This window comes from Macaca mulatta, chromosome 1 (assembly GCF_049350105.2).
Source record: "Macaca mulatta isolate MMU2019108-1 chromosome 1, T2T-MMU8v2.0, whole genome shotgun sequence".
NCBI lineage: Eukaryota > Metazoa > Chordata > Mammalia > Primates > Cercopithecidae > Macaca > Macaca mulatta.
In genome coordinates, this window is record NC_133406.1 from 156,043,937 (window position 1) to 156,056,150 (window position 12,214).

Here is a 12,214-nt window from a genome sequence, read left to right on the forward strand (position 1 = left end):
GTTTGATATTGTTTTCCTGACCCTTCTGGTCTCTGAGTCATATCAAAGTTTTATGCAGTCATCTTTCCTTTCTCTTTCCCTGTAGCTTTACTTTTATCTAAAACTACTTTATTAAAAAAGAAGTAAAGGTGGTAATGTTCATTTAAGTGTTGTAACTATTTTGATTTTGTTTTTATTTTAACATAGTACTTAAATTGTTTTCTTTTCCTCCCATCTGGCAAAATTATTTTTTTAGAAATCCCCAAGTGGAATTGTAGCTTTCTTTTTATACTGCCTATATTTGTAAGGCTAGGTTTGCTCAGGGTTTGCTTACAGACTTACTGCTAAAATGTACTATAATAGCCTCTTTCTTTTTCCCATTCCAGTTTAAAATCACCTTCTTCCTGATTCTTGTTAGGAAGCTCTTTCAAAGTGTTTTCTAACAAACTGGGATCTCTTCCAAGTTCCTCCTTGAATAAAGTTACACTAATTGGTCTGTGGATTGTTCCATCAGCCTCATTAGCACCATTATTAGTCTGCCGCTCATCTAGAATAACTGTTGATGATGGTGAATAAACATTTCCTAAATGGTCCATTATAGGAAGCAAATATAATTCTGGTTGAAGAGCCTAAAACATATAGGAAATTTTAAAAGTTAGTTTGTAATTAAAAGCAGTGCTGTAAGTTAAAAATTAGCATAAGTTTAAAATGTCACATTACATACATATGGAGGAGCAAATGATTTGAGTTTCAGTTCTGATTCTTGCTTTTCCTTCACCTAGAAATAAGTAATGAGAAAAAATTAAAACTGTTGCTACATTTTTTTTCCAATTATTTTTACCTCTACTTTTTTTGCAGAAGGCATGTATTTGTGGCAAATATAAAAATCAAATTTAAAAGCTAGTAACTACTGCTAGATTCTAGAAATGAATATAATGTTACTTTTATTCACTGTATCAAACATAATAGAAGTTCTATGTCATTTATTAATAATAACTATGCCTATCACTTACATGGACTTACTATGTCCCTGGCACTATTCTAAGTGCTTTACACTCAGTAAAGATTGTATACCTAGGAAATTTCCAGGTTGGGATTCAAAACCAGGTCATCTGACCCTAGAGTCCAACTTAGTAAACTTTATTTTATTTCCTACATATTCAACCCATAGAGTTCATTTGTTATTTATTTATTTATTTAACAAATATTGGGGGACTGGGCGTGGTGGCTCACGCCTGTAATCCCAGCACTTTGGGAGGCCAAGGAGGGCAGATCACTCGAGGTCAGGAGTTCGAGGCCAGCCTGGACAACATGGCGAAACCCCATCTCTACTAAAAATACAAAAATCAGCCAGGTGTGCTGGCTCCCCCAATTACTCGGGAAGCTGAGGCAGAAGAATCGCTTGAACCTGGGAGGTGGAGGCTGCAGTGAGCTGAGAGTGCACCACTGCACTCCAGACTGGGCAACAGAGGGAAACTCTGTCTCAAAAACAAAACACAAATATTGAGGGCATACTATCTGTCAGGCAGTGTTCTACATGGTATGGATACAATGATAAATAAGGCAAAATTTCTGCTTTCATGGAGCTTATGTTCTACTTGGGAAAGCAGATATTAAATAACTAAATAAACCCAATTTAGGATGGTGATATGTGTTTTATGAAAAGAAAATAGAGTGATGTAATAAAGAGTAACTTGAAGAAAGAATGTCTGAAAACTAGTTGGTCAGGGAAGGCCTTTCAGAAAAGATAATACTTGAGCTAAGTCCTGAATTATGAAAAGAAACAGCCAGCTATCTGAAAATCAGGGAGAAATTATTTCTAGGCAAGTGCAAGAGCCAAAAATCAGAAATGAGTCTGCCATATTTGAGGACCAAAGGAAGATTTTTATAGCTGAAGTATGAAACCAAGGAGAAAATGGTCATAGATGAAATTTGAGAGGCAGCTTGTTCCTTAGGCCCTCATTATCTCTTGCCTGAACCACTGTACAACTTTCTTACTGAAATTCTTGCCTCCTCACTTCAATCCATCCTTCTCAGTGAGGCCCAATTAATTTTCCTGAAGGTTCTGATCATGTCACTCTTAGTCAAAAACTCCATGGTTTCAAGAAAAAATCCAAACTACAAATCTGGCATTTGAGAACTTCAACAAATGACTTTATAACTTGCATCCCACTATTTCCTTTCATGTAGTCAATGTTCCACTAAAAACAGTACCATTTATTATTTCTGAGTTGTCTGCATTTCTACTTCTGTGCTTATCCTGTTTTCTCTGTTCACAAAGCTTTTCTCACCCTTCATCTTTGCAAGAACAAATATTTTTCTTTTAGGATCCAAACTGAAATATTGCTTCTTCCTCAAAGTTTTCTACCTCCCCTCTTCCCCTGCTGGAAGTAATCTCCTTTTCTTCTGAATATATAAAATATGATATTTTATTTATTTATTTTATGTATTTTAATCTTCATCACTACACTGAGCACTCTGAGGGCAAGATCTATATCTAGTTCTTTTCTAGTTTTGTATATAGAAAAACATTAATAAATATTTGTTTAAAATAATAAAATAGTACAAGGATTTTAGAAATTGACCTCAATTACTTAGAAAGTCCCTTCCAATCTGGGATTCTATGATTGATATTTTGTACATATACATATCATGAAAAAGAACAAAAAATTATGAGAATTGTTAATTTTCTTCCCTGTTTGAGGAAAGCTAACTAACTGATCAGTAAATTAATATTAATTTGCCAAAAGTTATACTAAATAGAATTCTGATGACCAAAACCTCTTCAAATTTAGCTACTGATCCCAAGAATCTCACACAGAAAATTATAGTAGTACTTTGGAAGAAAATGCCTATTTTTTCCATTCTCACTCATGATTTAATTTGTTCAGTGAACATTTAAACACCTCTAGTGCAAAGCACCTTGTTAGGCACTGGTTATAAATACAATGGTGAATAAAATGAAGTTCCTCCCCACAAGGAACTATAATCTAATGGTAGAGTTAGATGTTAAGCAAATATTCACATAAACACATAATAATGATATAATCTGTTAATGAGAGTGAAATAAGAATATGCTGCATTTTAAAGAGTTTAAATATAGAAAATCTTAAGGAAATAAAATTTATATAGATATGAGAGACCAGAAACTTTGAGATCTGATGGCTTGTTAGATTTGAAACTTAAGCTAGGAATACTTTCTACTTAGAGTATTCTGCCCACTAAGTCATAGAAACTACAAATAAGAGTGTTCAGTAAATAATAGTTGACACTAGTCAGGGATGGTGGCTCACACTTGTAATCCCAGCACTTTGGGAAGCTAAGGCAGGCAGATCACCTGAAGTCAGGAGTTCTAGACCAGCCTGGCCAACATGGTGAAACTCTGTCTCTACTAAAAATACAAAACTTAGCTGGGTGTGGTGTCACACGCCTGTAATCCCAGCTACTCAGGAGGCAGGAGAATTGCTTGAATCTGGGAGGTGGAGGTTGCAATGAGCCAAGATTGCGCCACAGCACTCTAGCCAGGGCAACAGAGCAAGACTCCATCTAAAAAATAATAATAATAATAATAATAATAATAATAATAAATAAATTAAAAAAACTGTTGACACCAAAAAAATATGTTGGAGCCATATCATTTTCTTTTTTTTTTTTTTTGAGACGGAGTCTTGCTCTGTCGCCCAGGCTGGAGTGCAGTGGCCGGATCTCGGCTCACTGCAAGCTCCCCCTCCCGGGTTCACGCCATTCTCCTGCCTCAGCCTCCGGAGTAGCTGGGACTACAGGCGCCCGCCACCTCGCCCGGCTAGTTTTTTGTATTTTTTAGTAGAGATGGGGTTTCACCGTGTTAGCCAGGATGGTCTCGATCTCCTGACCTCGTGATCCACCCGTCTCGGCCTCCCAAAGTGCTGGGATTACAGGCGTGAGCCACCACGCCCGGCCTGGAGCCATATCATTTTCACATCAAATGAGTCTAGTTGTGGCGCAAGCAATGAGAACCCCATTTTTTTTTCCAGAACTCAAGTACTTGCTTAAAACACTTAAAAACTTTCATTTAAATTTAAGAACTTATATGATCACATTTTAAACTGGTATTTCTCTGCTTTGCAAGGAAATTCACACACAGAAAACCCATCATTTTCACGCCCAATAACATGCCCATGCAACCTATCTTTGTTGATCTGTATGTTTAATGATATTTCCATTTCGTTTTGATTGACATTACATATCTAATAATATCTTAAGAAGCTGAGTTGATAAGCATTTAAGAAATATAATTTGAGAAGGTATGGTCTTTCTCAATAAGAAAGAAAAAAAAAGAAAACTTACCACAGCTAAATTATTTCCAATGCATTTCAGAAATAAAAATTTTTCTGCAATAGCATCTTCACCCAGGAATTCACCAAGACGCTCCCTCAGGGCTCGTAAAGTAAGTTGAGGAGATACTCTGAAATATTATAAAATTGCCTTATAATATAAAATGAAATAGATTTTGGATATACTAATGATTCAATAACTTTAGTCAGCTATCTCAAACACAAAGGTTGATTTAATGTGTCAGATATAGCTTAATATATTATGTTTCTACACTGCTGGCATTTTGTAGGTCTTCCATAAATATCTCTTAAAATAAATAATTAGAAGTCTGCCTTTAAAATTATGCAAATAAACACTGTTTATAAATGTTTTGTACTGAAAAGGAAAATGATTGTCTCTTAGAAATCTACTTCCAAATTTTATTGTTAAAATTTGCTGTGGAATAGATGTACCTTTATACATACATTAATGAATGATTTAGCCACAGATATTTATTTTGGAAGTTTGGTAGCAGTAGCTAGTGCTTAAAATTTTTTAAAATAATCTAACATTGCCAGATTCCACATCTTTGTTTATTAGGGATACTTTGCTCCTGAATATCTAAAATTTAAAGCCATCACTTATCTATCATCTGAGCTCTTGTTTTTCTAGGACCTTATGAAAAATATTAGATAATTCATTCAATCAACATATATTTGTTGAGCATCTATTATGTGTCAGACATTGTTCCAAGGGATGGGAATATGGCAGTCAACAAAACAAAAATCTCTGCCCTCATGGACTTTATAATCTAGTGGTGGGATAGAAAAATTAATGAAGTAAATAAGTAAAAAAATGTAATCCATAAGACACTACTAGGTACTACAGAGAAAAATAAGGCAGGGAAGGGAGAAAGGGACTGTACAAATGATTTAAAATATAGTGATTAGAGAATATCCACACAAAAAGGTAATATGTGAGTAAAGACCTGAAGGAAATGGGAGAACATATGGTTAGGGCAGAAAACTCATTCTAGACAAAAGGAACAGAAAGTACAAGGGTCCTGAGGTAGGGCTATGTTACAGAACAGAAAGGAGGCTGATGTGGTTGAAGAAAGTGATGATGAAGATTAGGAAGAGAGGTGTGCTAAAGGGGTAACAACAGGCAGTCAGATCACATAGTGTTATGTGTCTTTTTGTGAATGTGAAAATACACATCTACATACATATAAACACATGTTCTTTGTTTATATTTTTAAACAGTTCAGAGAAAGAGGCATTGTAGATATATTGCTTTAACTACTATTCTCAGATCTTCAGCAGTCCTTCCTTCCTTCCTTCCTTCCTTCCTTCCTTCCTTCCTTCCTTCCTTCCTTCCTTCCTTCCTTCCTTCCTTCCTTCCTTCTTTCCTTCCTTCCTCCTTCCTTCCCTCCCTCCCTCCCTTCCTTCTTTCCTTCCTTCCTTCCTTTCTTCCTTCCTTCCTTCCTTCCTTCCTTCCTTCCTCTTTCTCTTTCCCTCTTTCTCTTCCCCCCCGCCCTCTTTTGTTTTTTTGTTTTGGCAGAGTCTCACTCTGTTGCCCAGACCGGCGTACAGTGGTGCAATCATGGGCCTCAAAGCAATCCTCCCACTTTAGCCTCCTGAGTAGTTTAGCAGATTTTTAATTTTAGATAACTTCTCTCTTAATTCACTTTGTGTATGACCATAATAATACACAGGTTATATACTGTTTTCTGGGTGGTAGTATTATGGCCAAGTGAGCTATTCTTACAGAACTGATTTAATTGTTACATAGCACTACATATTGATAAATGGATCTATCACATGGACAAAATATTTTTCACTTATACTTTTTAAATTTCCAAAAAGCATTTTTCTCTGAAGAAAGAAAGATTCTTCTTTCAGGCATATTGTTACATGACTACACAACACTTGCCTTAGAAATCCAGCTGAAATGAATTTGTTAACAACTTCTGTTGAAATGGTATTTAGCTTATAGTTCCATGATCCTTCAGGGACATAAAAAACATGAAGTTCCACCAACTGAATAAATTGAGAAGAACATCAGTTAAAATACTTTTAAAGTAAAAAAAAAAATCAACTGATGTTCTATAGAATTAAGTTTAATAAATACAACAGAAAAAAATGGAATACATACATCCCTCTGAACAAACAAAAAACAAAATGAACTAAAAATTTGTTCTTAATTTGGCCACTTGGCATTTGGAGTACATTTCCCCTGGCAACAATGTTATAGATGTGGCTATGAGATTATCTCAACATCTTTGGCATATGGTGTTTTTTCTGTGGTCTGCAGTAAGAATCCTAGGGCACCAAGACTAGTTTTCTTAACATCAACCTTTACCTCACCTCACTCCCCACCTACTCAGTTCCACTGGGGTGAACTTGTGGAATCTTTATCCTTTGTATATTTTCTCCCTATTACAGTTCTGATGATTGCTAGCCCTCAGCACCTGCAAAAGGTTTAATACTGTGGTTTGGGGAATGTACTTATTCCCCAGAATTCCAGGAAGAACCTATTCCTGACCAAGGAGAAAGGAATGATTGTTCTTACATCAGGCATGTCTGTGTGTCTGTGCTTCTATGTAACTATCCACTTTTCCACTGATGTTTTGTTATGCCCTTGATTAGAATCCTTCTATTTAGAAAAATATTTATATAACCAAAACAGAAACAGAGCGATTGCAAATATAGTCTTATCACTTAATCAAATGAAGTTTGATACTCCCTGCATATTAAAAGTCAAAGCATTTAAATGAATATTCTTGAATGCAATATTAAATATCTGAGAAACCTTTAAAAGTTTGAATATGGCCTACTGTTAATATTAGTAATTTCATAGGAGATAAAAATGGTTCTTGAGCATAAGCTTTTCTTCAAGTTGTTTTTATAAATCAAGAAAATTACTTCTATGCTTTTGATGATGAAATATTAATTAAAAATTTAAAATGTTTGCATAGATCTGATAGTGAAGTTTTCTGTATGTTGCATTTTGAACACTAGAGCACTTAAAAGATTATCCCCTCGCTATACTATTGAATATTTGCAAAACCTTAAGAAATTTGAAGTAAATATGAACTTATCTTTATATAAATATATTAATATTTTACAGGGGGAAACTCTCTCTTGAACTAAATATTTATATACATGTTTCTTAAAAAATACATTTTAATGTTTTTTTCCAGAACAATAAAGTAGTTGAAAAAATATTTAAAAATTTTAAAGTACATATTAAATCTGACAATATTATTTTAAGGTTAAATATTCTATTTACACTGTCACCCTGATTTATTATAATCTTACTTTCCTGGCTTTAATGGAAGCTGCTCATCAATAATATTTTCATTAAAACCATTAGCTATTTTAAAAATACATTACAAGGTATATATATATACACACATATATATATGGGGGCACATACTTTTTCTTTTGCCCCAGGTTTCAAAATGATTAGGGATGGCACTGTTGGATTCTGTCTCTTATTTAAAATATTGGTATCTTGTTCATCATGGATTTTTTTGCATTAATTTTACTAAAACAATTTTTTGGTAGCCCCTTAAATTTTTCATCTATGGCAAGTACCTCATTTGCCTCAGACTAGTCCTGGTTTTGTGAGAACTATAGCCAATAAACAATAAATACTGACTTCTAAGAAGTAAAATTAAAAAAATTTTTTTAAATTAAAAAACAATAAACAAAACACTAATAGATAATATAGATATTATAAAGTGGTAGCTACTAGGGAAAAATAAGTAGGGCGGGGTAAAGAAGAATGGGAAGATATGGAATGGAGAAGTTTTCAGTTTTAAATATTCAGGGTAGGTCTCATGGAAGAGGTGAGATCGGAGTAAAGACCTAAGGGAAAAGAAGGAATTAGCCAAGTGAAGATCTAGAGGGAAAGAGTTTCAGAAAGAGATAAAATAAAGATATTAAGGTGAGACCATATCAGTATGATTGAAGCAGAGAGAGTAGGGGAGAGAGTAGTAGAAGATAAGTTCAGAAAAATAAGGAGGTAGAGGGGAAACATATAGCGCCTTCTGAGCCATTTTCACCTATAAAATGGGAAGCTAATGCATGGTTTTAAGAGAAACATTAAGATCTGACATATATTTTTATTTTATAGGAAAAATTTTAAACATACATATAAATAGAGTAATTCTCTCTCTCCGAATAAAATATTCAAAGTAAATCGGACATCGCGACACTATATCCCTAAATTACTTGGTATCCATATTCTAAAAATAAGGACCTCTGTAACATAATCACAGTTTCATTTTCACATCTAAAAAATTAAAATTCCTTAATGTCAATTAATATCCAGTCCATATTTAAATTTTCCCAATTGTCCTCGAAATATTTTCTTAACCTGGAATTCAAACAAGGATCACACAATGCATTTGGTTGTTACGTCTTTTAAAACTTTCATCTTGAAGAGCTCCCAAACCTATTTTTTGCTTTTTATTTTTAACATGGCATTGACTTTTTAAAAGATACTGAGCCAGCTGTCTTACAGAATGTTCTACATTCTGAATATACTTTATTATCTCTAAGGTGTCATTTAACTTGTTTCTCCAACCTCTCTTATCTCCTGTAAACAGTTAACTATCCAGCCTTCAAGTGACACAGGGGCAATAATATTTTATAAGTGGTGTCCTGTATTTTATATTGCATTATATCAGGATATACATAATGCTTTACTTAATTAGTTGAGTGATAGAGATCATAGCTAGAACAGACTATAAGAGGCAAGAAAAGGGAACTTGTTATGAAGCTACTGGAATAATTAGAGTGTGAGACAATGGTGACTCATGTGCTAGCAGTAAAGGTTATTAAAAAGCCGTCAGATTTTGTATGTATTTAAAAGTTAGAGTCAATCAATTGGAAGTGGAGTTTAAGAGTCAAGTAGAAGAGTCAGAGTCAATCTACTGGAAGTGGAGTTTGAAAGAAGAGTCAAGTAGAAGACTCAAGTATGCAAGAAGAATCAAGTATGACTCCAAGGCATTTGGCCTCAGATACTGAAAGGAGAGATTTGACCTTTCAGTATCTGAAATGGCAAAAGTCATGGGTAGTGCAAGTTTTAGGGAAGGGAAAAAAAATCCAGTTTCAGACATATTAAGATGAGATATCTATTCGCCATCCAAGTGGAGATGTCAGTTAGTCAGTTGAATATAGGCCTATGTGAATCTGGAATTTGGGAAAGAGGACTGAGATAAGGCTATAAATTTGGAAATCCTTGGCATAAAATTGGTATTTAAATCTATTAGACTAGATGAGATCACCAAGGAATGAGTGTAGGCAGAGAAGAGAACAAAGAGCTGAACCCTGATGTATTCCAAAATTAAGAGGTCAGTAAGAAGAAGAAGGCCCAGTAAAGATGACTGAGAATGAACAACCAGGGAGGTAAGAAGAAAACAAACATAAAAGAGCTGAACCCTGATGTATTCACAAATTAAGAGGTCAGGAAGAAGATGAAGACCCAGTAAAGATGACTGAGATTGAACAACCAGGGAGGTAAGAAGAAAACAAACATAATATGTATGCTAGAAGCCTAGTGAAGCCTATGTCAAGGAAGAGAAAGTGATTAATGGTGTCAGCTATTGTGCACATATAGATCAAGAATGTTTAGGATAAGAATTAACCAACAGATTTAGTAATGAAAGGGTGAATTTAATGAGAACAGTTTTGGTGGAATAATTGAGATGAAATCTTGATTGCACTTGGTTTAAGAGAAAATAGAGAGAAGGTATTGGGGGTCTGAGATGGTATGACATACTTGTTCAGAAGAGTGAAAGAGTGAATTAATGAGTCGCAGACAGCAAGACTGCCCACCAGAAAAGATTCCATTTGAAATTCATGGTCATGAATTTAAAGTGAGAATGGTACTTATGATGGTATACATTTTTTTTGTCTAGCCATGTTCAGCTGCTCAGGTGTAGGTACAGAACAGGTGGAGAAATGCATTAACCATGTTTGTTGTTTTGCCAAGCAGCACAATGAAGTGACAGAGGGGCAAGGAGTCAAAAGTATGTGCAAAGGAGTGATCATGACTGCTCTATGGAACTTAAGCTAGATATGGAGGGTACCACCTTCAATCATACAATTGAGAAATAGTAAAAAAGGTGATAGAATCAATGCATTGGGGATCCCAATATGGTTGGGGTAGAGGAAGTGAGCTAGCGACACGAGAAGTGTAACCAGGCAATGGGATATATGAAGTTGGCATCATGGTGGAGTCAATATCTAATACTTTATATAATTTATGTTTTTGCTTTTATAAGACTTTTCAAAAACAATGATAAGCAGGTCTTTCTTATATTTTACTATAAAAAGATTTTCTTACCTCTGATGAGGAAGGTCGACTTGGATTGAGCGACATATTTACTAATGTCTGAATGGGATAATTATCAATTTGAATTTTGTTTCTTTTTTTATCTTTCTTCATTTAAGTAGTATTAAATAAAAATTGTAATAGTTTTTTGGCTTAAGATAGCATTCCACTCATTTCTGGTCTCTGATTTGTTCAAGAAATAAAAAGGAAAACACAAAAACATTAAGTAAACTAAAAATGAAAACTTAGAAATATATATAATCTTTATTATTCTAACTCAAAAGGACATATTAATAGTAAATAGGACTGTGCAATGAAATGAGTATAAATCTATACAACTAAGTAACGTGACAAATTACACTATAATGGACTTGTGACCAGGACATACTTTACGATTCTAAATAATTCATCTTTTCTTGGTCAAAAATTAAGGTTAAATAGATAGCATTTTACATGAAGTAGAAATACACATTTGGAAGTAGAAAGACAGAATTTATGATACTTGGTTAGGATCAATGACAAATTCTAAGCATGCCTAAAGTTTTAATTAGCCTCTGGGCTAGTTAAAATGGCTATAGAATGATGAAAACTGTTTTACCATATACATTTCTTCCTGGGTTTTGATGCCTCAATAATAAAAAACATGAACAATCATTCCAGGTGAAAATGCCAGTCTTTAAATATATCAGGCTTCATTTGTGTATTATTCCCTGTGTTTTTCCTCAGGATTTATGGCAGTTTACAAGAATATGATACAATTAAAAAAATATAATGTATATAAGAAAAAATAAAAAATAAGGTAGCTGAATTATTACTCTAAAAGGAATTATCAAAGCAGGATAATCCTTAAGGATACACTAATCATATCAACACAAGAGCTGAAGCTTTTCTAGATTTCAAAGCATTGCTCTTCCTCGATTTATGTTAAAATAAGGATTTATCTCCAACAAAACTTAAAATTCCTCTGATCTGGTACTGATCGTAGCTCTACAAAACCCTAACAAGTACCACTAATTGTTTTAATGGTATCAAAATTAAAAGATTATCTCCTGAAATATAGCATCTCCTTAAATTAGTTTTACATATTACTTTCCATATTTCTTATAATTAAAACTTAGAATGTGATTTATCATTTTGACCATGTCAAACGCTATTTTAAGTACACATTAGTACTTTAAGAAAGTATTTATATATCTGTACAAAAACTCTGTATGCCACTGTATTAATATTAGCCTCTATTATGAACCTAAGTGAAAGATGACTCAGATACATATATGGTCACTTCATTATTAGATAATAATTAGTTAATAATCTATAATAATTATAGCATAAGGACATTCATTGATTCATTGGTATGCAAGTTAGTAGGCTAAAAGTTTTAATTTGTTACATATTAAAATTTGATATTTTAATTCAGAACAATTTTTTTTTTCTTTTTTAATGAGACAGAGTCTCCCTGTATCACCCAGGCTGGAGTGCAGTGGCGCACTCTTGGCTCACTGCAGCCTCTGCCTCCCAGGTTCAAGTGATTCTCCTGCCTTAGCCTCCCAAGTAGCTGAGATGACAGTCGTGTGCCACCACTTCCAGTTAATTTTTG

At 34.0% G+C, this 12,214-nt stretch overlaps 1 protein-coding gene across 1 annotated transcript in view; it reads right to left on the bottom strand.

Annotated features, from left to right (window-relative positions):
* SPATA1 (spermatogenesis associated 1) overlaps positions 1-12,214 on the bottom strand; it is a 60,272-nt gene that overhangs the window by 39,672 nt on the left and 8,386 nt on the right. Inside the window, exons 2-6 of the mRNA XM_028831926.2 lie at positions 10,630-10,800; positions 6,205-6,311; positions 4,306-4,423; positions 704-757; positions 377-608 (exon numbers count right to left, since the gene is read on the bottom strand). Coding sequence (XP_028687759.1) covers positions 377-608; positions 704-757; positions 4,306-4,423; positions 6,205-6,311; positions 10,630-10,731 — 613 coding nt within the window. The 5' untranslated portion in view covers positions 10,732-10,800. The remainder of the gene's footprint in view (positions 1-376; positions 609-703; positions 758-4,305; positions 4,424-6,204; positions 6,312-10,629; positions 10,801-12,214) is intronic.